We start from the raw sequence: 25,941 nt of genomic DNA, 5'->3' as shown, positions 1-25,941 counted from the left end.
CAGTAGATTATTAAAGTTAGTTGTAGATAGATTTTCTGTCCTTCTACTAATCGTTTTAGCACCAATATGAACAGTATTTGAATGTATACTCATTACTCATACAGCTTATTTACCCACAATAATCTGTTTATTATGTTGGTATGTGAATTCCAGAGTACAAATATTTTGCTTTTAAAAATGACAAACCCGATCAAATCCAAAACACAGTAGAAAAAAAGAAAGAAAAAAAAGGTTTTCATATCCACCTGAGAGAGGAACAAAAAGTCAAAACATTACCTGGACATAATAACGTGGCTGAAAATCAAAATATGATCACCATAGGTCTGCTACATATACGCCGCTTGTTTTCTGCCAAAAATGTAGTGTCATGATAGCACAATGACATTTCGAATTGACAACCAGAATTAAACTTTTTGTATTGTGATACATTAAACACTAACAGTAGAAATACACCATTATTGTAAAAAGGAAAAATCACTAGGCTACTTTTACAACAAAACTATTTCAAAAAGGAAAAACAGAAAACCCATTATATCAACGTATATGTTCGTCTAAAGATGAAGATGTCTTAACCTTAATGCTATTTCCTACGCTCATTTCACACTATTCTTGACTTGCAAAAACACCCTATGCATGGACATAAGCATTAATGTAAGATAGCTAGTTAGAAGTGAGTAGTGTAACTGTGATTTAAAGTTTCAAACATACATGAAGATATCGCTAAGGAAACTCTGCTACCTGTAGCACCAAAGAAGACATGATCACACATTTTACGTTTATCACAATCATGATATATATAGGACCTCAAACCATACTACTAACTAAGTAGAGGGGGAGGAAAGGGATGGAAAGAGTGGTGACGGGAGAAGAGGACAGCATATAACAATTTAAAAAAACATTTTAAGCGCGTTCCCCGCGGATACGACGTGCCAGCTGGATGTCTTTGGGCATGATGGTGACACGCTTGGCGTGGATGGCGCACAGGTTGGTGTCCTCAAACAGACCCACCAGGTAGGCCTCGCTGGCCTCCTGCAGATGGCAGAGTCAAAACATTGGTTTTTAGTTGGAATGAGGAAACATGGTATTTGTTTAATGTATTAATGGTGAGAGCTACTGACCTGCAGAGCTCCGATGGCTGCGCTCTGGAAACGCAGATCAGTCTTGAAGTCCTGGGCGATTTCTCTCACCAGGCGCTGGAAGGGCAGCTTACGGATCAGCAGCTCAGTGGACTTCTGATAACGACGGATCTCACGCAGAGCCACAGTACCAGGCCTGGAGAAGAGAGGCAAAAAATTTACATGTGCAAAATTGTAGGTGGGAGCAGCTAAATTGATCTGCTTTTGCACAAACTTATGTTATCCTTTTTGTATTTCGATAGAACAAATTACTCTTAATCTAGTGCACTATTTTCATTGTCACCTTGCACATCTGCATACTGTTGGTAGGGCAATTGAATGTTGAACTCCAGTCTCAGTTTTTTTCTACTAGTAGGAGACTGAGGGAGACCACATATCAGCTCCATTCAGAGATGTTTTCCACAATTTTCTCCACATAACCGTCCAAATGCACAATATGCATAGCCTACTGTGTTTTGTCATTGAGTTTGTTAATATACAGTAGTTAAAGGCATCAATAAAAGAACTGCAATACGGCCTGACATCTTTTATTTGGGGCTGGAGGAAAACTATTGAGTCCATCTGTAAGTCAGTTGAATTTTAGTTTATATCAACATATGTAACTGGGGCATAAAGCGGTAGCATCCCTTGTGTTCACCTTTCTAACACAAACCAAAGACTATATGAGCTCTCACCTGTAGCGATGGGGCTTCTTGACACCACCAGTGGAAGGGGCACTCTTGCGAGCAGCCTTTGTGGCCAGCTGCTTACGTGGGGCTTTGCCTCCAGTGGACTTACGGGCAGTCTGCTTGGTACGGGCCATGGCTACTAAAGATCACCTGAGGGCACATGACAAAGTTTGTTTTGGTAAAGTAACTACAATGCATTTAAGCACATGTGCAGCAGAATAGTGTAAGGGTACTTGATGTAAAGGATAAAAAATTACTTTTCCAGTTGTATTTCAATTTAGAACTTTATATCAACATGACAAACTTTAGTCTTCAGTTAGAGTGGGTTAAAAAAAAAAAAAAATCAGCATTAAGAGCCTCAGTTCTTTTCAAATTATAATCAAGATAGCTTATGTAATGACCGTCATAAAAAGGACAGCGAAGGCATCGAATCCTAGCAGAGCTCTTTATCACGTAGACCTATCATATTCTATAAACGAGCCTATGAGGCGGGATGTTGCGAACCGTTCGACCAATCACAGTACAGTGGTATCCAGACAAACCCCGCCTCTTGCGCAGTGAACGTGGGTTCGTTCGTTTCTTCATCGTGTGCTCTCCGGTTGCGCACAAGCCTTGATTTTTTATTCAGAATGAGCTATTTTAAAGGAAAACCAGGCGACCCCGCCCACACCGGCTGCTCGGTGTTCGCAAACGAACAAACCTAAAGATGATGGCTGGCTTCTGGCTAGAAGAATGTAAACGGGAAGAAAAAATCGTTGTAGCAAACGAAGAAGGTGATGATAAAAACGACGAAAGAGTATAAAAACCACGGCATGAAAGTGGAATATACTTTTTGAAGATGACACTAGACATGTCAGGGAATCAATTGATGAACAATATTTTGTCAGATGACCCCTCACTTTAGGCGCATTTCCGAGTCAAATTTGACCAGATCACAAGTGCTTTTTAGGTCCCCGACTCCCCGAGCAGGCAGATAATAGCTAGACTGCTCTGCGTTTTCTTTAACACCAAAAATAATCGAAAAAACACGTCCATCCGAGAACTATGATGACATTAAATGATAGATTGGAGTTTAATTGAAACTATGATACTTACCTTTGAAAACTTCGAGAAAGATTGCAGCTCAAAAATGGGAATGTATTCTTGAGTCTCTAAAGCGTTGTTGTCGCTATAGAATGAAGGGAGGGGAAAAAAAAGGAAAAAGAACATAGGAAAGCAACAGGAGACACGTTTCCCATGATGCATTTGGGACAAACATAGGCTACATGCAGCAACATGACAAACATGATCACACTCACATGCAATGTCCTGTAAGAAGTTTTTCTCATTCCTGATTATTGATTTGTATTGTTAGTTTAGGTTATTGTTATTATTATAATTTTTTTTTATAAAATGTATTTTACCTGGAAATAAAAAAAGCACTATTAATATCCGGGGGAGAATATAAACTAAGTGGTATTTAGTGTTAAATACTGTTCATACTATACTCACAGCTTTAATTGTATTTATTAATGCATATCATCAATTATAAATATTAACCCAACACAACAATACTTAGCGTTGTTCTAAGTACCACGCAAAGCTATGCTAATGCACTCACTCTGTTGTAAATATAAATTATTATCATAGCCTTATAAAATACAAACAAACAAAACAAATTTGAACTTTTATTTACATGGTGACAGCTTTTACTGAATGTACACCGTCAGTCCGGCAGGTGGCGCCTCCAACGTCCCTCAAGCACACAAGAAGAAGAAACGTGTTTCTTTCTTACCCCAATCCTCCAACATGGCGCCGTCCAGGAGGACTAAACGCGTGGTGGCTTCACAGCCAGGTTTTCTAAATTTAAAGCCCTCTTCAGGCGCTGCAGGCTTGGCCGGTGTTCGGAGGAAACGCGTGAACAAGAATAAGAAAAAGAACTGGAACAAACACAGCGACATAAACGATGTAACTGAGTTTTTAGAAGACGTCCGACACCAGGAGAGAACCATAGGGTAAGTTTAGCCTAGAAACGAAAAGCGATGTCGCTGTACTTAACGATTTATAACTCTTAAGACATGTCCACTATTAAGTTACCTCTGCTACAGGACATTTTGTGGATGTTTAATCGTTTATGGCCCGTCGTCGTACGGGCGTCTAATTCAACAACGTTGCCTGTATAGTTCGTTTGGTCAGTCCTGTTTTTATCGCATCTTGTTTTCAAAAATGGCCATCTCATTTGTTCCTTTGGGGACAAATAAAGTTCTACTTGACTTTGATTATAGCAAAAATTAAGATGCTTTGCTAAACAACAAGTTCAGACAACTAGTGCTTAAGCTGAGGGCCAATGTCCCAACTTTATATACGGGTTTCTTAATCAGGCACCAGTGCTTGTGGTGTTTCACGTGCATACTTTTTTAAGGAATTTAAAAGTAAAAAGTAATGTCACATTGGGCTCTTGGATCTTGAGATGGCCAATTTTATATTTATTTAAAAACAAAACTTGTTGGGTTAAGTGGTTAATCATTTACTCAACACATTCATTAAAATTAAAATAATTGTTAATTGTAAAGAGAACGTTAGAAAAATATATTTTATCAATTGTAAGTCTATAATGAGATGTGATGTTTATGTATTTCAGTGGTCTGCTGTCTGAGAAGTCAGATGATCATTTGTTCTTTTTGGATGTTGGACAACCAAAGAAAGCTGAACAGAAGGGTAAATATACACTTACACAATTGGAATAGAAATTTCCGTGGTTCATGCTTTTCCCAGAGTTGTGTAGTTGTTTTCTGACATCTTTTATGCATTTGTCCCTGATGCTGAATCAAAATAATCTGTATTTCCCTGTGAAGTAGCGGAACCCGTCGATGGGAAGAAGAGGAAAGGGAAAGCGGTGCGTCCTCTGAGGATAGACCTGATCCTGCAGCACGACTCCCTCGTTCCACCACCTAAAGAGTCAGTATCCATCACAGCTCTTTGTGCTTTCCCCTTCTTCTGTGACTAGATTCTGCATCCTTGACTGTAAAGATATTGTCAGGAGAAACGGAGCCTAGTGTTGTCTCAAATTTTATTTTCGGGGGTTTGATTCGCTTCTTTATTAGGCTGCCGTATGTGTGAATCAGTAGTTCAGTGTGTGTGTGAACCTTGGTATTGCGTAAATAATCTAACTTCATCTGGACACGCTGAATTAAACAGTTGGCATTATACTTGCCTTGATGTATGTAAACATCTTTGACCAATTATTTTAACACAATTCATGTCAACCAACTCATTTTCCCCCCACAACCCTACATTATGTGACTTTTCGGTTTATTCAAAAGTCAAGGGTATGCTAAGTGCATGTATCTTAATAATGGCTATAACTGACTATATAGTTATTGATTAATGTGCTGTTATGTGTTGAAGTATCAAGTTGACACAGTACGTAGACTATCTATCGATCTATCAATCGGAGATGGAGTGTACGTGGGCAGGATGATTAGCTCAATGTTTTCATGGTGTTACATTGTATCTCTGAACTGACTGGGGGTAAGAGGTGGGAGTCTGTAAAGGATCATGGCAGTTTTGGAGCAACTTTACATGTATCTGGTAAAGCAGATTATAGAATATTTCAATGTTAGAGTTAAAGACTGTGTTTGTCCGGTGATGATCTCATCCTTGCGCTCCCAGTATTTCCTTCATGGGAATGTGAAGACAACACACAGGAGCTCAGGAGACTGTGGTGTATATGGTGTCTTGGGATCTGAGGATATGCAAACACTCATCATGAAGTAGACCGTGTCAAACAGGCCCAAACATCTAGTGTTGTAGTTGCTGGTTTTGCATCCGCTCCTCTCCATCATGTCTCATGTTACCTGTTATATTTTCCTCTCCTGCCTCACTTATCACCCAATCATCTCTTCTGCCCCCTCCTCCCAGTGTGTTGGCCTACCAGCAACCTAATGCCAAGAAACTCCGTCGCATTGCCCAGAAGGCCGAGCAGCTGGCAGCCAAAGGCGTGGTGCCACGGAGGCAGAAACAGCTGTTGAACAGACGGCCAGCTGACAGGACAGTCAAGAAGGCAGTGACAGAGGCCAACAACAACCCAGACAGAGAATACTATGACATATGGGGACAAGAGTGTGAGTGCCGTATGTATGTATGTATGTATGTATGTATGTATGTATGTATGTATGTATGTATGTATGTATGTATGTATGTATGTATGTATGTATGTATGTATGTATGTATGTATGTGTCCAGTGATGATCACATCCTTGCGCTCCCAGTATTTCCTTCATGGGAATGTGAAGACCACCATGGAGCTCAGGTGACCGTTGTGTGAACGATCATTTGGGATCTGAGGACAAACATGTAGAAGTATAACGTTTAATGTTAAGATCCACATTTTAAAATGGGGATGTAAGTAATAGATTGTTAATCATTCATAAGAATTTGATTAATAAGAACATTAACTTTAAAATGTGCAAAGTTATGTGCATCTCTTGGACCTCGTGTCGTTCCATGTGGCAGTTGGAGTCATTACATTTTCCATACAGTTGGGGTAATGTAGAGTATGTTCCACAGGCAAATGGGATCAGAGCCTGAGATATTGGCATAGTGCAAGTGGATGCATATTTAAAGATGTTTTCAGCTAAACTAAGCTTCTTGTTCCTGCCATCTGATGGTGATCAGGGGAATCCAAAAGAGAGTGCCACCATGATTTCTTTTTATTTTCTGAATTGGTGGATGCTGGTGTCCATTGCAATACATGAGGCCTGCATTGTACCCATGTAAGATATTGATTTTGGTCATAACAACTAAATGTAGAAGTTGAGGAGGGAAATCCTTACCTTAGTCTCTCTCATTATTCTTTGTAAAAGCCCAAGCTTATACATTTGAACCATTTGTTTCTTTTTAATGTAGCCAAAGATACAGCTGACCCCTGGTACCTTCAACAGACGGGCAAGAAGCGTGTCAAGGTGAGCATAATGATTGTTTTTGTGGGAGATTTAAATGACGGTTTAAAAAGTAAATGTCTGTCTGCAGTTTTAACGTTATGAGCTGCCAGCAGCTCATAACGTTTATCTGTGGCGGTTTGAGTTTGACCAATGCTGCATCACTGTTTTGTCAGCGTCCAGAGAAGTTGAACGAGAAGCCATCTGTGCTCCCGGCTGTGGAGGTGATCGCTCCTGGAGGATCCTACAACCCAGACTTCTTCTCCCATCAGGTACGTCACAACTCTGCAGCCTACTGACTTACTAATGGCTGCAAATATTAGCCTAGGCATCTACAGTCATTTCAAACAAAGGACTGTTGCTCGTTCAGAAGTTATGTTAAAGCTCGTACAACCTTGATATGACTTTTTGTTGTTGTGATGTGTTGAGTTTATCCACTACAAAAGCAGTTAATTAATGCAGATTTATGTTTGGATAAAATTGGCAAAAGAATATGTTCCTAATTTATCCTGTTGTAATGAACTGCCTGACTGACTCTCTCTCCTCCATCACTCTGAACACAGGCCTTGCTGCAGGAGGCCCATGAGGTGGAGGTCAAGAAACAAAAAGAGGAAGACAAAATAGAGAGACAGCTAGCTGTCAACAAAGAACACCTAGCAACAGAGGTGCAGATGATTATTACTATTATCATCTTTGGTTTATTCTTAATGTTGTGGAAGTTTGGATTTTATTTTATTGAACGTGTGTTCTGCAGGAGACAATCTTAAGAGAGCAGGTGGAAGGCCTGGTGGAAGAGGAGAACGAAGAAGAAGCTCCTAATGAGGAAGAGGAGGGTGTGGCAGTGGGAGCCATCACAGTGGCTGAGAAGAAGACTGAGAGACAGAGGAAGAAAGAGAGGGCATACAAAGTGAAGGTACATGCACAATTTAAACTTAAATCATTTAAAAGACTTGCACAGGTTTTAAATGTGTGAGTGGTTTCTACTATATACGTAATGCGCCACATTACGCTGATGATGTCAATGGTGTGATAGCAGCTGTGAATAAAATTACAAACTGAGTTTTTATTTAGAAATCCTACCACTCTAGAAAATCTTATCTTTCTGTGAATGTAATGAAGTGTTTTTATAATGCAGGATTCCCGCGGGGTCTTAAAGTCTAAAATTCTGAACTTTAAATTTAAGGCCTTAAAAAACCTAAACGGACAGATTTTCATCCGAGGTCTTCAATTTCATTTAGTCAGGTCTTAAAAAAAAAGGTTTTACTCTCGTTCATTTCCAGAAACACTGGCCGCAGAAAGGAAAAGTATCGAGTCGTAGCCTACAAAGCGGAGCTCTAGTCTTTGCCCTGTAACAAAACCAGCAGAACGCTGCCCTCAGAACGTTGGTTTGGTGTGTTGTATTTCTTTCTGGGGGATATTGCTGTTGGTATGTACACAGTGATAAAACTACAAATCCTGATATGAATTCAATACCTGCCCGCGAAATATGTCTGCGTCTCCTCAGTTTGTTAAAGTTCGGCTAGGCCTACGTGTGGAAAATGGGAAAGTGTACTTTTAACGAGACATGGCTAGATCACAGCGATTTCCGCTGTTGTTAAAAGCGGTACCCAGCTCCAGGTCCGAGGCACGCTGCAAACTTTGAAAGGTTACGGTCATGAAAAATGCTCAGACTCAATTCAGTTTAGCTGTTTCTTATTAACTACTAAATAGGGTTGGGCGATATGGAGGAAATCAAATATCACAATATTTTTGACCAAATACATCTATCGATACCGCAACGATATTGTAGTGTTGACTATTGGTGCTTTCACAAAATATTTACACAATTAGATACTCGATGAATAATCATCAGTAATGTGGATATAATGACTAAGTGGGTAAAGGCAAATAATAGAACAGTTACAACAGTCTGGTAAGTTCAGAAAATGACATCACTTTACTGCAATGCAGCCTTTAAAACCAGGAAAAGACCACGCTTATGCCATATTATGATATCCAAAATCTAAGACGATATCTAGTCAAGTATCGCGATATCTCTATAATATCGATATATTGCCCAGCTCTACTACTAAAGTTACAATCATGCTGAGCTCCTAGCTTCATGCTAGGCAGGCTAGCTTCTTTGTGAACACACACACACGCTCACACGCACACACGCGCACACACACACACACACACACACGGAAGTCCATGTAACGGTCAAGTAGACAGCGACCCCAAGTGGTAACTATCTGAACTGATATGTATACATCACATCACAGTTACTAATGTGATTGCTTCTGTAAATTAAATGCATGCTTTTTCAATGACTGAATTCACTGGAATAAAATTATTTTTTCAGAATTTCTTTGATTTTAGAATATTTTTTTGGTAATGCATTGTTTTCGTCTTAAATTTAAATCTTTATGGTCTTAAAATGTCTTAAACAGGTCTTAAATTTGACTTACTAAAACCTGCAAGAACCCTGTAATGTGACTCTGCAAACTGAACAAAGCTAGTTTAATTTATCAGGTTTATTCGTAAACTTTATTCATAACAATATGTGGTAGTTGACTCGAAGCTGAAAGGTGGAACTTAAACATAAGGGGAATGGAACATCTGAAATGTGATAGTAAATTAAATATCTTTTGGGTTTTCTGGTTATTGGTTGGATAAAACGAGACATTTGTAGACATTTGGGCTCTGGGTATTCGTGATGGGAATATTGTACTTTTTTTTTTTTTTTTTTTACATTTTATAGATTAAACGATAAATCAAGAAACACAGTAGTTAAGTAATAAAATTAATTGTTAGCTAGAGCCCTACTTTCCAGGGAGTAGTTTTGAATTTCAAAAAATGTTTGACACGTCCAGCATAAAACTGGGTGCATTTCATTATCGGATGGATCCCCAAACTGGTAAACCATTATATAAAAAAAATATATATAAATAATGTTGCAACTTGTGAAAGTATCAATTGTAAGGGCTTCCAGTAGGCTCTCTCAAAAAGTTGCCATATTGTCATTGCTCCACTCACCAACTGACAATCCATCTCACTGTTTCTCTTCTTCCCATCCCAGGAGCAACTGCGACAGGCCAACAGATATCAGAATGACAAGCGGCAGCAGCTCTTCCAGCTTCGCTCCATAAAGACCTCTATCAAACAAGAGGAACAGGAAACCAAGGACAAACAGAAACAACGCAAGGCCAAGCAGGAGGCTCAGAAAGCTCAACCAAGACGCCTTGGCAAACTCAAGTAAGTTAACCACCTACAGACGTGGTTTAAGAGAGGAAGGTCTAAATTATAAATCTGGTTGGACGTGGAACTTTGAACAGCATGTGGTTGCCAGACCTGAGGGGCCTTGGTTCAGAATAAGATTTCAAACGATCACAAATTACAACGGAGCCAAACCATAAAGGGCTTTAAAAGTAATTTCAAATAATCTTATCCCGTTTTTAGACTGCGTATCTGACAAGTTTTTTTTCTACTCAGACATCTCACACAGCGGGTGCGCTCTCTTTTTAATCTATACAGCCCTCTGCATGGTTCCGTGCAGGCTTCCGTCTGAGCTGTGTCTCACAGGCATAACCGCGGTCTGAAGCGTTTTATTTATGCTTAAAGTAAACATGAGGTTGGTGCCCATTAAAAAGGCCCTGAATAAATAGTAGTGTTAATTTCGTCAGACAAGACTAAATATGTTCGTCGATGACCTTTTTTTCCATGACCAAGACGATGACTAGACTGCGCCAATGTCCAAAAACGCTGACTAAGACCAAATTAACATGCATTATTGTTGACGAAAAAAGACGAGATTAAAATGTTTTGCATAAAATTAAAACTAAGATAAAATCTCTCTTCATTTTCGTCTACAATCGTCTCTACTTTTTCATCATGACATAGAATATTCAGCTGTTACTAGGGTTGGGTACCGAGACCCGGTGCTACGGCACCGACAGGTGCCTTAACGACCGTTATCTACCAGACCGAATAGCAACGCGGATTTCAGTGCCACTTAAATGCCCGCGCTTTCTCTCTGATGCTCTTAAACGGACGTTAGAGGCAACCGAAACATTGCTGCACGGGACGCTAGTTAATACTACACTTGGCAGCAGGTAACGTTAGCCTACCGTTAGCTAGCAGCTGGAGTAAACGCGGTTAAAATGCTGAGCTAAACAGTGTAAAAGTTTGTCTGTATTTCATTGGAGAAGATTCCAAAAGGGGGACGTACGACAGTCTGCAGCTGCTGCCGTTGTCTGAAAAATGTTGCGTTCAATTGAAATACGCCTCGCCAGCTTCGTGCTGCATTCAAAGTTATTGTAAAATATCCCTTTCCCATGCAGTGGTTGTCTTTGTCATTTAACAGGAATTTACTGGTGAAATAAGGAAGAGGCTCGATATTTATTTAACTTTTTATATAATTTATTTTTATATAACTATTTGACTGAAATGGTTAACAGAAATAATCTCCGAAATAATTTTTCAGCGGACCGCTGATTAGCTTGCACCGCTAGTATATGGGGCACAGGGATACTCAAATTAAATCGCTATTTAATACCACTAAAAAGGCTAAAAAATATCACCACACCTTAACGTTAGCATAATGAGGGTCCCTAAATGTTAACCGAAGCATTGAGAATGTTCTAAGTGTACAGATAGTTTATTGAAAAGAGATTATAAAGACAGTACCGTTCATGTTTAAATGCGGGCGCACAGACACTACTGTTCGGTGGCCATTGCTTCACAACGTCCGCAGGTACGCCACCAGTTTCCCGAAGTACGAGGCTGTGTTGCTGCATTGACTACCGGTAGCTCTCGCTCTCTCTCGTTGCCCTTTCACGGAGCTCCAGTAGCTCTTCGTCAGTATATTCCGGCTCGAAAAGATAAGGATATCCATCAAACTGAAAGGGTTCGTTGTCGATGTTTTGAAATTCGGTTGAATAATCCGCCATCTCTTTAGTGTATATCCTGCGGAAGCACTAGCTAGTCTGTTGTTGTGTTGAGTGCTTCTCTTATGCGCTCAGTGCTTTCTTCCGGCAACATCGGCCCATGGGAGAGTCCACGTTGCACGGTGTTCGGCTAGTCATAACTGGTTTCCAAGATGGCGCCCGCATGTAAACAACTGTCTTTATAATCTCTTTTCAATAAACTATCTGTACGCTTACAACATTCTCAATGCTTCGGTTAACATTTAGGGACCCTCATTATGCTAACGTTAAGGTGTGGTGATATTTGTAGCCTTTTTAGTGGTATTAATAGCAATTTAATTTGAGTGTCCCTCTGCCCCATATACTAGCATTGTAAGCTAATCAGCGGTCCGCGCTAGCATGTTCCAAGCTACAAACCCATTCGATTAGCATGAAAACATGTCCCAGAGAACGACAGAGTGGGTACACATCTGTTATTAACCCCTAGGTTCGTTTTGCGCCGGAATTGTCCTTTAACAGTGGTAGTGAGCATAGGCGACGGAGGCTGCGGCGAAAAGTTGACAGATTTAACAGTTGGAGAAACGCTTCCTGATGTCATCCTGCGGTGGCCAATCATGTAACCGCCGATTAGACGCTCTGACGCGGTGTGAGATACCCGTAGAGTAACATTAAACAACTCTGCCTCTTTTGAAACACAAGCACTTAACTGCCCAGGAGTTTGTGTAACAGCTGACTGTTAACCTGCAACAAGCTCAACTGAACTTGAGAGTAGAAATTCACCGAGTGACCGGAAGTGGTGGGTTTTCACGTGCTCTGCCAGGTCAGTCTGACATATGCTGATTTCATGCCGGTCAATGCTACAATTAACTGACAACATAAGTTATAAAAGTTACAGTTCTTAAGGTCGCACGCACACACGCCACGTGCTATGTATGTTTACATCCGCTGCATACAACGTAGACATCCACGTGGATAGCTCAAAATGCGTACAGATAACACTGCATTTGGCTTTAGGAAAGTGGCGTGTATGTTTACGCAAAGTCATGATGCCATGTTGGTAAACATGTTTATTTGCAGGTTTAAGGCTCAGGACATGGAGGTTCAGTTAAGTGACGAGCTGGCCGGCTCCCTGCGACAACTCAAGGTACGTCACGAGTTATGTTTTCTAGCTCATCCACTGGCGTTGCCAGTGAGGACACAGTCTTTATCTGTAATGAGTTTTGGTTCATTTAGTTGGTGTATTATCTTCAGCCCTCTGTATTGTCTTATTCTAAGCTTTATCCTGTTCTCTAATACTGTGACGGCCCACTTTCCCTCACAGGGATCATTGCAGTTTCATGTGATCTTATTGCTAGTGGAAAATTCCCAGCTCTTCTTTTATCTCCTGCCATTATGTCCCTGAATAATACTTAAATCAGTCTTTGTGGCGTGAATGGGATTTTATAATTTGGGTGGGAATTGCGCACGGAGTCAAAATGGCATTTGTCTCACATGCATTTGTTTGGGCTGGGCTCTCTCTTCTCGCAATACCTGGACTCCACAGCCAGAGGGCAGCGTCCTCAAGGACCGCTTCAAGAGTCTGCAGAAGAGGAACCTGATCGAGCCAAGAGAAAGAGCCAAGTAAGGATCTCTGCCTCACTCTTCTTATGTAACCTCTCTTCAAATGCTCACAGTGATCTACAGATTCATACAGTGTATATTGATTCAAATGTATGTTACCTCCCTCCCACATCTCTTAGGTTCAAGAGGAGACTCAAGCAGAAGTATGTGGAGAAGAGGGCTTTTAGAGAGATCACTTAGTGCCGAACCACAGACCACAGGAGCTGAGCACAAGAAGATGGGCAGCATTTAAAGCCCCAAACGCAACATAATGGAACTGTGTATATACAACTTATTGACTGTGGAGGGCCTGTTTGACCCTCTCAGATTGAAACTGCTTACAAATTAATATGTCACATCAATGATATAATCTGAAATGAGAAGAGTTGGATATCATTGTAGTGCATTTCCTGTACTGGTGTGTTTTTAATATCAAATTTCACACAATGTTTCAGTGTTTGTGTGTGTGTGTGTTTATGTAATATGACCCCTATCAGGAGAAGGGTTTTCTAAGGCTTTATAGTATACAGCTGGGTTTGTGTCACTACTCTACGCATACATGAGTAAAGACTTACAGTTTAGGTTAATAACAAGATCGGGAAGATGAAATGGTACTGTTTACCACACGAATATTTGTCAGGTTTATGTCTGCTATCAGTACGCCTGATACTGCAACTTCGGGCATGTAAATCTTGTAATATAGCCTACATTTCTTCATGTATCATTATATCACCACAGGATGTAATATTTCATAAAACATTCAGTTTTTCATCAGTATTCCAGCAGCGTTAGGTGCCATGACACCCAGATTAACATGCAGCAAAAAGTGTTGGACAGTGATTAAAAGTTGAGAGTTGGGGCAACGGAAATTAAAAGATATGCATTTTTAATCCCCATAATAAGATAACTTGATTTAGTGGAGTTAAATTGAAGTAGATTAATTTTTTTTTTTTTTCTATCTTTTGATGAAAAAAACCCAGACAGATGGGCTTGAAGTTGGCATGTGATAATTGATTCCAACCTACTGGCTTAAAACCATAATTGCCTTCAGCGTCCTGCTGGTGTGAACAAGTACTTGTGCACACACACACTCTCTCTCTCCCCTATGGCGCCTGGAGCTACGCCAAAGCTTCTTATCTGTTAAGCAGTGTGAAAATGTAATCTTTTACCTTCAGAGTCTGCAGAAGCCCCCCACCCACCTAGCTTCCTCAATCAGTTGATCTCTTCCCCCACCCACAAGACAAAGTGTGTCGTGAACCCTGGACCACCTCTCATTTTAGCGGCTTATCAATGTTTTCATGCCAACTACCTGCTGATGAATTAACCCGCAGACTCATAAGGCCACAGTTTGTCTCCAAGGAACCTAATTCATTACTTCTCTACTTATAGGATTTAGTGCAGAATGCCTTATAACACGTCAGTGAGGCTAATGTGAATCCTTAAAATAACCACCACGCTTTTAGTAAATGTTTTATTCAACTTCATATTAATTGGAAGTCCCCCAACTCTGGTAATGTACCCTTGGACAAAATGTGTACTGTGTAAATTTGTATTTAATGTGTGTTTTACTGATAAAGCTGACCTTTCCACTTTAACTGAACAATGCGCCTTATACGAAAATAAATAACCACAAAATATTTAGGTTTATTATGTGACCTGCGACTGCAAATCCATGGCACACCATGAAAAAAGTATATAAGTGCAGTAAGATGAAGCAACAGCTGTGCTAGCAGCTCTCTGAGGCTGTACTTGCTAACATCAGCATCGTAACATGCTTACAATGGTGATGCAAACACTGATGCTTACAAGTATAATGTTGACCATCGTAGTTAAGCCTGTTTGCATGGCAATGTGTTAATTAGTACAAAAGAAAGAACTAAGGCTCATGGGAATGTCATTTGCAGATATTCGGTCCTAATCCTAAATATTGGTCAAATTAAAATCTTGAGCTGTTGATGGCACTGAATGAAAAGCCAGGGGATCACGAAAGATTTCACAATTCATCCTGAGGGGATCCATAAATGTCTGCACCCAATGTCATGACAATCCATCAAATAGGACATTTTACCCAAAACCATAAATGTCAACCTCATGTTGCCACTAGCAGAAAATACAGGGGATTGCCAAAGTCGAGATTCATCCTCTGGAGACTATGAATGTCTGTACAAAATGTAATGGTAATTCATCCATTAATTGTTGAGTCTGGATGAAAGTGATGGACCAAATATTCAGGAATAATACAGAAATTATATATTTTGAATGTTCTCTAAAAGAGCTGAAATTAATGGCCGAATGACAGAACTACAAGTCACCTGACAAGGATATTGGGAGGTTAGAGAAATATGTTAGTGTTTTCTTGTATGCTCATGCCAAATGAAGGCAGATTGTGTTTTCCTTCTTTTTTTCCCTTACTCTCTTTACGTGTGAGACACGGTGCTGCCAGATTGTCTTAGCATGGGGTAGGACGGATTACGTGTGTGTGCAGTCACTCCTTACCTCCTTAAGAATAGATTACTACTCCCGTCTGGGGATTCAGTAAGTGACAGAGGAAGCCACTAAAACTGCTGCAGAGTGTGTGTGTGTGTGTGTGTGTGAGAGAGTACTTGAGTGAATATTGTCCCCTCTCCCCTGCCTGTCTTCAGTGTCCCCCCTCCTCGTGCTTACAGATTCTGTAGTTTGGCACAGGTAGAGGCACGTGGACGCTGAAGTTTGTGCTGCAAGCTAGTGGAAGTCACAAACATCCCAACATGCTTCACCTTAAAGGTAAAATTCATACATGAAAATAGTGTTGAAACGATATTGAAAGTATATTATGCAACAGATTTTTTTTTTTTTTAGGGATTTGTTTGTTTCCGCTAGTTTATATCCTTGACGTTCCATTTCCGGGATTGCTGCAGGAAATTAAGCCGAATGCATGTCTTTTCACCGATGTCCGTTTCCTTTTCGCTTTCTTTGTGTTGGAATTTTAAACTCCGGTGGATTTATGAGGACTATGGTTAACTGCTCCTCAGATCTCTGAAGGGTAAATCCAGACAGCTAGCTAGACTATGTCAAATCTGAGTTTTCTCTCTCTCTCCGTTTGAGCAGAGATCTGATCCTCATAAATCCACCGGAGTTTAATTCCAACACAAAGAAAGCGGAAGGAAACGGACATCCGGACGAAAAAGAAGGACGTACGGCGGAATTTCCGCCGGCAACGGAGCAATCCCAGAAGTGGAAGGTCGTGGATATAGACTAGTTTCCACCTGATGTATATATTTTATTCAACCAACTTGGCAGAATGTCTGCAAATGCCCCATCCCTGACAGCAAACCAAAAATCCAACATTAACTCTAAATGCAATTGATTTCGCTAATTTAGGAGGAGCTTTACGCTTTGTATCTGGTTTCACTTGACTGACTGTCATTGGTGTGTGAATGCAGCATTAGTCCAATTCTCCTGAGGGAATATCAAACTCTATAGTTTATAAATGCTCCACTTGTGTGTGTGTGTGTGTGTGTGTGTGAGAACAGCAAAATGTTCCTTGTTAAAGTTGGTATCAATGCACACAGATGAGAAGACAGAAGATGATAAAAACAGATGGAAGATAAAATCATGAGCAATTATGCTGTGAGAGAGAAGAGTGGAAAATGGTGTGTGTGTGGTGTTAGTAGTGGAGCAGTAAGAGATGAAGAGGAGGAGGGATAAACAGTGATGGAGAGTGAGTGAGAGGGGGGGAGGAGCAGAGAGATGATTCCTCTCCCTAATCCTCTAGACACACGCTCGGTCTGGCTGCCTACTGGCTCAGAGAGAGAGAGACAGAGGCAGGTGGAGGACGCAAACGGAGAGAGAGAGAGAGAGAGAGAGAACCCAAGTAGGGAGGGAAAAACAAGATGAAGGGAAGAGAGGAAAGGAGAGCTGCCACGCTGACAGAAACGGAGAGAGGAGAGTGAGGACGAGGAGGACTGGAGAAACCAGTGACGGCTTCAAGCAGAGTAAAGGAGACGGAGGAGGACGAGGGGGAGTGCAATGCTTTAGTCCAGTGCAGCCTGAACCAAACCAGGAGAGAAGGAGAGAAGCAACAGAGAGGAGGGGAGGGAATCCATCCAGTGAGAAAGAAATGAAGAGGATGGACGAGCAGAGAACGAGCAGAGACACAGATCCCTGGTTACTCAGGCTCACATGAGTGTATGGACCTGAGCCCGCTCAGAGTTGCTACAAGATGCTGTCAAAGAAGCAGTGTGTGAGGGCAGAGTGATGGATGTCTGTTTGCACAAACTACGGCTGCTCCTTGAAACTCAGTAGAAGTAGATGAGTTCTGGTGTGTCTGTGTGCTGGACCAGGTGTGTGTGTCAGTGTGAGAACATATGACAGACCAGCTGTTTTAGGAGGTAAACAGGGTCAGGTGCTACCAGAGGAGGGAAGTGGGAAGATAAGCGTATGGATGAAGAATTACACACACACACACACACACACACACACACACACACACACACACACACACACACACACACACACACACAGCACCGATGAGAGTGTGTGTGTTTGCAGCTAGTACATAGACGGGCTTCAGTCCAACCATCTCAGGTGTAGTTAAGGTGGTGTGTGTGTGCGTGTGTGTGTGTGTGTGTGTTTTCGGATAGCACCTAAAAAAAAAAGAAAGTCGGCAACAAAAGGTGTCACTGAGCTTCTTCAAGGTTGCTTTTGAGTCCTTTTTTTTTTTTTTTACACCTGACAAGCCACCTGAAACCACTCCCTACCTCATCTCAACCCATGCAAGTGGACTTGAAGACTTATAAAAAGGGACTTTAACACTAGCTCTGGTGCTCTGCTGACTGGGAAGCCCCCACCTGATTTCCTGTGCCAGTGGATGCCACCCAACTCCAACCATGGGAGAATGGACCATCCTGGAGCGCCTTCTGGAGGCCGCCGTGCAGCAGCACTCTACTATGATTGGAAGGTGAGTTCTTGTCAGGGTGAGATTGCTATCATGTGTTTTCATGTTTCTACTGTAGGCTACGTCTATGCATACGGTATTTAAAAATGCAAGCATACCGATGCATGCAGAATACGAATCCTTCCATGCTGTCAGTCTTTAATCCTTCTGAGTGACATGGTGGGAGGAGGAGGCGACCAGGAGGGGACACTATGAGCCAACACAGAGGCGTTGGACATCAGAGTATCCAGAGCAGTGTCAGGACATCTCACAATGAATGTCGGCAATAGGCTACCTTCATTTTGCTCATTTACTTTCTACTGTACCTCTCCGTGCTGATGTCTTCATTCCCCCTTTTTTCCCCCCTCCCGCTTTAACATGAAGTCTGCTTCATAAGCCATCCCCGTTACACAAGCGTGCCTCTTTTCAGCTTTCCCACAGTCCTCCCTTCCCTTCCCCCATACATTTCGTTGTCTTTTTCTTTCAAATATGAAGTCATTTCACAACTTTAAAAAAACTAGTCACCAGCGCAAGGTCAAGACTATTATGATTTATGCATCATTCCACATGCCGAGATGTCTTGTATCTTGTATCAGCGGGAGAATCAGCAATTATTGATGAGCGTTTCGCCACAGAGGCACATCAACTCTGTAGATGGTATTAAACATGATTTTAAATCGAGTGAAGGACACATTCCTGAGTTTGGGGTTTTCTCTGGACTTCTGCGCTGAACTTGTGGTTCAGCGCAAGTTCATTATAGAGACTGTCTGAATTAGCAGTTTAAACCAATCCCCTGAAGCTACTGACTCACTCTGGCTAGTGGTACTCTTGAATTATTAGCCAGTTTATAAAATTATGTGGAGAAACATTCTTTTTTGGCAGAATATGACTCCTGACTTCTGCTGACAAAGCTCTGAGTGTGAATTTTGTGGGGTTATGAAACTGTGATTCGGAGTCTTGTTCTGAGAGCAGTCTGTCGGTTGAATGGTTAGTAGGCTAAGAGTTGTTTTCTTTGGTGTTATGATGAATGATCGGTCAGCATTGGCTTCCTTTCATTCATGAGTCGCTGGAAGAGTAGTGTCTATCATCGACCGGACTAGTCATCCTAGCTGCAGGGTCTCAGTGAGAGCGAGAAGGAGAAGAGACAAAAAGAGAGAGTTGTTAAGGAAGAAGAAACCTGAAAGAACCCAAAGGAAATCGAGGAAAAGAGAGAGATAAAAAAAAGAGTTTGGTTGCAAAGTAGAGAGGAGATGAGCGGAATACACAGTTTGAGTGTGAGTTGTGAGAGACAGGAAGTAGATGACTGAAAGAAACAGTAAAAAGGCAGAGTGAAGGCGAAGAGCGGTTATTCACAGACAGGCGAGCAGACACATGGCCTCAGTCTGCAGGGCGTTGGTAGGAAGCCAAGAGGACTGTCTCGTCACGAGATGGTGCTGCATGCCATGACCTAAGTGGGGCAACCAGGACACCCGGCAGCAAAAAGCCTCAGATCATCTTCGCACAGTTTATATCCAGACAGTTAAAATGTTCAGATGATGGGAGGAACTAGCCAAAACTTTTCAAAATAGCAAAATTTACACATAAGATTTCCAGCAGCCCTGTACAGTTTCACTTGCATTTGTTTAAGCTCAATACATTTTCCATTTCCACAACCACTTAGGCTACTATACAGCAATACGTCCTTTATAATGTATAAACTTGAGTGCCCTTCTAGCTACTGTTGGTAGTTAGGTAAGCTGCAAGTGAAAGTCTTTTTGCATTCAATCTCATTTCCACAGCTGTAAACTGACATTCAAATTGGCCAACTGATAGTCTTTTGCCTTGCGAAAGTCTTACTAACTCTACTAATTGATTTATTTTTGTGGTTTCCATGGTGAATTGTTATTTATTGGATGTTAGCTTCACAACACATCCCCATGCACTGGTATGTTTATTGGAAATCTAAAGGGGCATAGCTGCTTGGACATATTAGACATTTCACCAACTTGTCCAGTTACAAAGGGAGTATGTCATTCATGGTATTTATTTATCTCTTAAATGTTGTTAATCGGAAGCACTCCTAATCACTTAGTGCTATTACCGATAATATGAAAAGAGCCAGTTGACCATTTTTAGCTTTAGTTTCTGTGTGATAGCCTGTATGTTCCCACAGTAAAGTGCCTTCCCTGCATCTGGCTTTTCTACAGCTCAAAACCATCTAATCTGGGACATCACTGCTGACATGAATTTATATAAATGCACGCTAATACTCCCTCAATCCTGAAAGCTATTGGTCCCTATGCTGCGATTTTAGACATCTCATTGGTCGGCGCAGGTGACGTCCTGCCGAAGAAAGCGTTGGACAGGTTGCTGTCCCTGAGGCCATCCCAGCGTGTGTTCTCATGAGCCCACCATGACAACAGCCTGCAGGCCTGAGTGGATTTGTCATACATGAGTCACACACACACGCATTAGGGGGAATATAACATTTGTTTGTGTAAGATTACATTATAACGGCTCTGGAGATTCCCTTCTGCTGTCAGGGTTTGTGTGTGTGTGTGCATAAATACTCAGACTGTGTGTAAAATGTGAGCTTCGGTGTACTTTGTGGGCATATCACATGTGCTTGGATGGGTTTTGGTCCTGTCTGTGAGTGTGTGTTTGTGTATTCACCTGCTGCCTGTGATTAATTCCTGCCATTACGGGCAGCGGGGAAGATATAAATCGACTTGGACCATCTGATGGACCGTGGGACCCCAGCGACTGTTTGTACACAGCCTCTGAGGAGAAACCGTGATGAAGCACTCTCAACCTAACTACTGTAAACACATCACTCATGCTGTTTATTTGGTCCGATATATGTGTGCTGCCATTGGTCAGAGTAGGATTGCTAAACATGAAGGTGCATCCTCCCAACACCTTGATATTGATCTCCAATAATGGAATAGGAAGTGGAGCTTGGTAGAAAACAGGAAACTTCATGAAACAGTCTTTAGGCCGGTCCATTTGCAATACAAGTGGAATGCTAAGTGAGTGATTAAAACTGTAAGTACCTCATTGACTTTATTGCCTGTTAAAATAAACCATGGTAGAAATTAGCATACCAAATATTTATTCAGGCATTGCCTTTCTCGGCAGGAGAGCTGTGGTTAAACACCCCGAGGACAGATAAAAGTTAAGGGGGCTCTTCAGAACCAGTGTTACTACTTACGACGCTGAGTGAGGACCATAAACTGGGTCACTCTGAAATAGGATTTATTTCCTCTCTGGAAAGAACTAACATGAAGAAACTCATTAGCTTAGCAACAATAAGGCTGCAAACAACCCATAATGCAATACCCTCCATTTAAAAATAATATTGAATATGATACTTCCCTTTCTCTTACTTTCAGTAGATCAGCTGGATTCTCGCGATATCACAAAATCATGCAGGATTACTTATCACAAAAATCCATCTTGTCAGGCTTCAATTAATGCGTTTGTGTCTGAACTAGCTTACTAGCTAGTCTAGCTTACCGAACCAATAAGCGTCCTGTTAGGAGCTACTGCCATCCACTGCTGTGATTTAGATGTATGTGATGGCTGCGACTGTTCATTCAAAACAATGGACGTGATAGACCGATAGTTCACCCAATCTCCTGCCAGGCATTTTTGGAAATACCTGGCCTACCCCTTTCCAAATAGTTTCCAATGATGGGTTCTCAGATGGTTCTGTGTAACAAACCATCTGACGCATCATGTTAGTTGGCACGCCCCCCATTAGGAGATCAGACAGGAGACCAAACACGGATGCTAAGCAATGTGCTGCTGAGGACGGGGGCAGCAGCAAAACGTATTTTAGCCACATAAAAAAGGTCCACCTAAAACACTCAGGGCCCTATCTTGTACTCAGCGCAATTGCCTTTGTACACCGACGCATGTATCATTCCTATTTTGCACCCGACGCACAGCGGACTTTTCCCTCCACAGACGCACGTCGGTAAATTAGGGAATGTATTTGCGCTCCAGGGGGCGGTTCAGCGAAAAGAGGAGGCGTGTTCCGGCGCAAACGTTACGTGGTCCTATTTTGCAGTTTCAGAAAACAATTCCGCCACTGACCAGGAAAAACCTGGTCTAAAGTCAGTAGCGCCTTATTCAGATGCTATTTTAGGGGCGCATGCTTGGCCATAATGTAGCGTGTGCACAACGCGCATACACTTCTCTCATCTACAGCAGTTCCCATTTTTGAAAACCATACATAATTACAAAGAAAAATATTACTGAAAATGCGCTTCATGTGTTTGGACAGATCAGGAGGCACTTTACAATACAGTCCTCAAAAAGTCGCAGCATTCTTTGTGGCTTGTTGTGTTTTACACATTTCCATGAATCATGGATGTGTTGATGACATAAATGAGGAAATATTAGAGGACTTAAGGAGACGTGATGTTGAATTACGGTGGGATTGGACAGTCCGGCGGAATCTGGTCCGGGAGTAATGCGCGGTCGCGGTCCTGGGGGAGCGGGTGGACGGAGATAGAGTGGGGAGGAGGAAGGGGCACAACAGGTGCAGGTGGTGCATTTGGAGGCCCACGTTCCATGGCTGCAGAATCCTCTCCAGACTTGAGGAGAAGCGCCCGAGAGGCCGCAGCAACATCGCCAACCGGCTAAGACGGGCATTTATTACTTTGCCGCATCCCGGACAGCTCCCGCTGGCGTGCGCCAGGCAAATCCGCCGTCATAATAGCAGTCCGCCATGGAACAAGCGCGCCTGCTCTTAAAGGGAATGAGAGATAACGTTCTGATTGGTTATTTTCACGTTACGCCCAAACCACACCTAGCTACTTCAGACCAACCCATTTAAGATTTGCGTCGGGCGCAAGACTCATTTATCCCGCCGGTATAATAGCAACAGCGCCCGAGATCCGCCAACAAAGCTACTTGTGTTTGGCGTTTCATACTTGCGTTTCAGATCGTTAAAATAGGGCCCTCAATGTCAGTTAAATTGTATATATTTAGAATATTTTCACCACTTTACCTTGCTGTCACATGGCCTTTTCCAACAGGAAACTAAAGCCGTTATCTATGCTCTCTTCAAAGCCACGAGATGGGTGAAATTACTGTTTTTGTCAAAGGAGTTGGAGGAGGCTTTGAAGAAAGCATGGATGGATTAAATGGCTTCAGTTCCCTGCCATAGAAGGCTGTATGATGGCAAGTTAAAACGGTGAAAATATTTTAAATATAGTCTACACTTAAACTGATAGATTTTTTTAGGTTGGCCTTTTTTTAGGTGTCTAAAATCCATTTTGATGCTGCCCCGTCCACAGCAGTGCTTTTGCTTCTGTGCTGCAACTCCTGCCTGCTTCTCCAAAGTGGGGGCATGCCGACCGCCATCTACTGCAGGTAATACACTGACTATGGATAAGTTACTCATACATCCTCACTTCAACACATCTGAACCATCCCTTAATGTTGTTGCACTTAGTTGTATACATGAATTGCATCGGAAGATGTACAGAGTCAACACCTTCACACCTGTCCAATCGCTGCATAAAGTGGCCGTGATTGTTGAAATGTCTATTTTGGAAAGTTCAGATGCATCCCTCTCAGATTCCACTATGGGAAGCTTAGACCTTAAAACTGATTTGAAGCATGTGCATTTTAAAATACAGTCCTTGCAGCTGTAGTTCATTTTGTGCACTAGGTAGAATCCCTGAAGAGATAGTTGAAGGTTTGCTTGTATCTCAGCATGCCTTTGCACATGTGCACTTTACAGGAGGTGATCAAGAGTGTGTGTAGGTGTGTTTCCGCAGGAGCTCTTCTTGACATAGGCCAGCTCGCTCAGCATGACTCCTCAGCACGGCTCCCCTGAGTCAAATGAGTGTTGTCGCTCAGGAGTCGTCAGCTTATTCGTCTAGGAAAGCATGTGCGTGCGTGTATGTGTGTATGCCACATGCACTCTTTCAGCACAGCGCAAGCGAAAACCAACATTTATTTGTGAGCAGTGTGTACACGCGACTCAGGGTGCCTGTTTGTTGACAGATTACAGCTCTGTCGTCACATGACCTTTAGATCATCGTGCTTTTATTTAGTGAATCCATGTGGAGCGATCACAATCCCCACAGAGGTGATAGATGATTTTCTTTTTTTGTATGGCCTCACTTGCGGCAGATTCCCCTGAGAGACTGTAAAAAGGGACACTTACAGAAGGCCAAGCGAGACCTGCGACCTCCGTCCCTCCCTGTCGTCCTGTCCTTGCTTTCAGACTTCTTACATCTGTCCATATGTAATGACCCCCGGGATGCTGCCGGCTGTAATGTCAGCACCTTCTCCGTGCTTCCATAAGAAACCTGTTATTTAAATGACCTCACATCCATTGGGAGATTGTGAATTATATGAAGGGGAGGTAGATGCATGTTATTCCTGCTGTATCTCAGACTTTTAAAACAAACATACAGCATCCACCTGCCAATAAAACCTCAATTTATGGACATCATCTGGTGAAATACCTACAATGTCAAAGATATGTTTGTTATAGAAGATGCTCCTCCTGTGCATTACAGTTCATGTCAGTACTGATAGTGGGATTGATCTACTCTAGCTATGCTGCTAGAGATACAAACATCCTGTATATGAATCCTGGGAGCTGCTCTGTAGCTGCTTACAGCCTTTAATGACTGGAGTACTACAACAAGCCTCCATAGGGACTTATGGAGAAGCAGAGTTGTAGCTGGGGGTGAAAGCGAGAGCTACTGCATATAATTATGCAGTTGTGTTCTCAATTCTTTCTGCTTACACATTCCCCCCATCCTCTCTCAGGTTCTCAGCTGCTTAATCTCCCTCCGTTGATCCCCACAGTCCACATATACTAAGGTCAGGGATGATGTGGTGTAATCGACTCCTATTGCATGTGTGTGTTCATCAGACATAATGTTAGAAGATAAACCTCCATCTTAATCCTGTAACACCAATCGTACATCAATTATGACATCTATGTAGTTCATAGTGTATCATGATACACATGGAGAGAAACACTGGCAGATGGAGAAACTCAGGTGAGACCTAACTGGAATACAATAACTTGGATGGTCAGAGAGAAGCAAGAGAGAAAGGATAAAGATAGAGAGATTAGGGGAGGTCCAAGTTCAGACAGATTTCACTTTGCAGGGCCTTGGGGAGAATCTGTCTCTGGCAGGGTGACTCACTAAGGCTTACCGTTTTAGCGTTGGCACCTCCCTAGAGGACAGAGCAGGCCAGTGTTAGAGTAATACTGGAGGGTTAGTTTAACCTGGACATTACCTCACACGCACAAACAGGAGAGAAACCCTGCAAAAATAGCCACCTGAACCAGTTTTCTAGTCGTATGTTCATTTATGAAATATGTTTTCATTCCAAAGCATTGATATAGAATTGGAACAGAGACCTCTGAATGATTTTGGCAACTTACACTACAGTTTTGGTTTGATCATTTTGTTGGCTTTACGTTTAAGTAAAAGTTCAATTTTTGTGAAGTGGAAATGGAGTTTGATGCAGGATCCAGTTTGAAAACTCCTCACGGCTCATGCAGTGATCAGATCTGACATCCAAGGAGTGAAAATCACCTGCCAAGATCTACAGTATGCTGTCAGAAAATCAATACTTGCACATGCAACAGTGCTGTGATGAATTATTTATCTCAATTTCTGTAGGCCACAGAGCAATCCCGGAAATGGAACGTCATGTACATAGACTAGGTCTTACGTTATACCAGCATTTATATGGATATGTTAATGAAGTATAAGTTACATAAATATTAGATACCAGCTTTATTGGAAGGTTCTATCCATCGATCATCTGTAACCG

General features: G+C 41.9%; 3 protein-coding genes across 5 annotated transcripts in view; 2 read left to right on the top strand and 1 right to left on the bottom strand.

Annotated features, from left to right (window-relative positions):
* Positions 1-105: 105 nt before the first annotated feature.
* Positions 106-3,040, bottom strand: LOC120573519 (histone H3.3A). Its single transcript, XM_039823306.1, has 4 exons — positions 2,900-3,040; positions 1,811-1,954; positions 1,119-1,272; positions 106-1,029 (listed from the first exon to the last, which is right to left on the bottom strand). Exons 2-4 carry the CDS (start codon positions 1,936-1,938, stop codon positions 901-903), a joined length of 411 nt encoding a protein of 136 aa, XP_039679240.1. The 5' UTR covers positions 1,939-1,954; positions 2,900-3,040; the 3' UTR covers positions 106-900.
* Positions 3,041-3,073: 33 nt separating this feature from the next.
* Positions 3,074-13,945, top strand: nop53 (NOP53 ribosome biogenesis factor). Of its 3 annotated transcripts, none has more exons than XM_039823287.1 (13): positions 3,074-3,114; positions 3,514-3,798; positions 4,425-4,501; positions 4,642-4,741; positions 5,705-5,907; positions 6,692-6,747; positions 6,900-6,995; positions 7,287-7,388; positions 7,478-7,636; positions 9,782-9,957; positions 12,705-12,771; positions 13,171-13,247; positions 13,367-13,945. In XM_039823287.1, exons 1-13 carry the CDS (start codon positions 3,080-3,082, stop codon positions 13,425-13,427), a joined length of 1,494 nt encoding a protein of 497 aa, XP_039679221.1. In that variant the 5' UTR covers positions 3,074-3,079; the 3' UTR covers positions 13,428-13,945. The 3 variants fall into 3 exon arrangements, with proteins under 3 accessions (XP_039679221.1, XP_039679215.1, XP_039679228.1); XM_039823281.1 differs by having other exon boundaries at positions 4,639-4,741; XM_039823294.1 differs by lacking the exon at positions 3,074-3,114 and having other exon boundaries at positions 3,485-3,798; positions 4,639-4,741.
* A 3,018-nt stretch (positions 13,946-16,963) lies between these two features.
* LOC120548388 (gap junction delta-2 protein) overlaps positions 16,964-25,941 on the top strand; it is a 30,914-nt gene continuing 21,936 nt past the window's right edge. Inside the window, exon 1 of the mRNA XM_039784649.1 lies at positions 16,964-18,165. Within this exon, the coding sequence (XP_039640583.1) occupies positions 18,095-18,165 (71 nt within the window). The 5' untranslated portion in view covers positions 16,964-18,094. The remainder of the gene's footprint in view (positions 18,166-25,941) is intronic.

The sequence above is a fragment of the Perca fluviatilis genome, chromosome 2 (assembly GCF_010015445.1).
Source record: "Perca fluviatilis chromosome 2, GENO_Pfluv_1.0, whole genome shotgun sequence".
NCBI lineage: Eukaryota > Metazoa > Chordata > Actinopteri > Perciformes > Percidae > Perca > Perca fluviatilis.
Note: the sequence above shows the minus strand (reverse complement) of the source record. Positions and strands in the feature narration are given on the sequence as shown.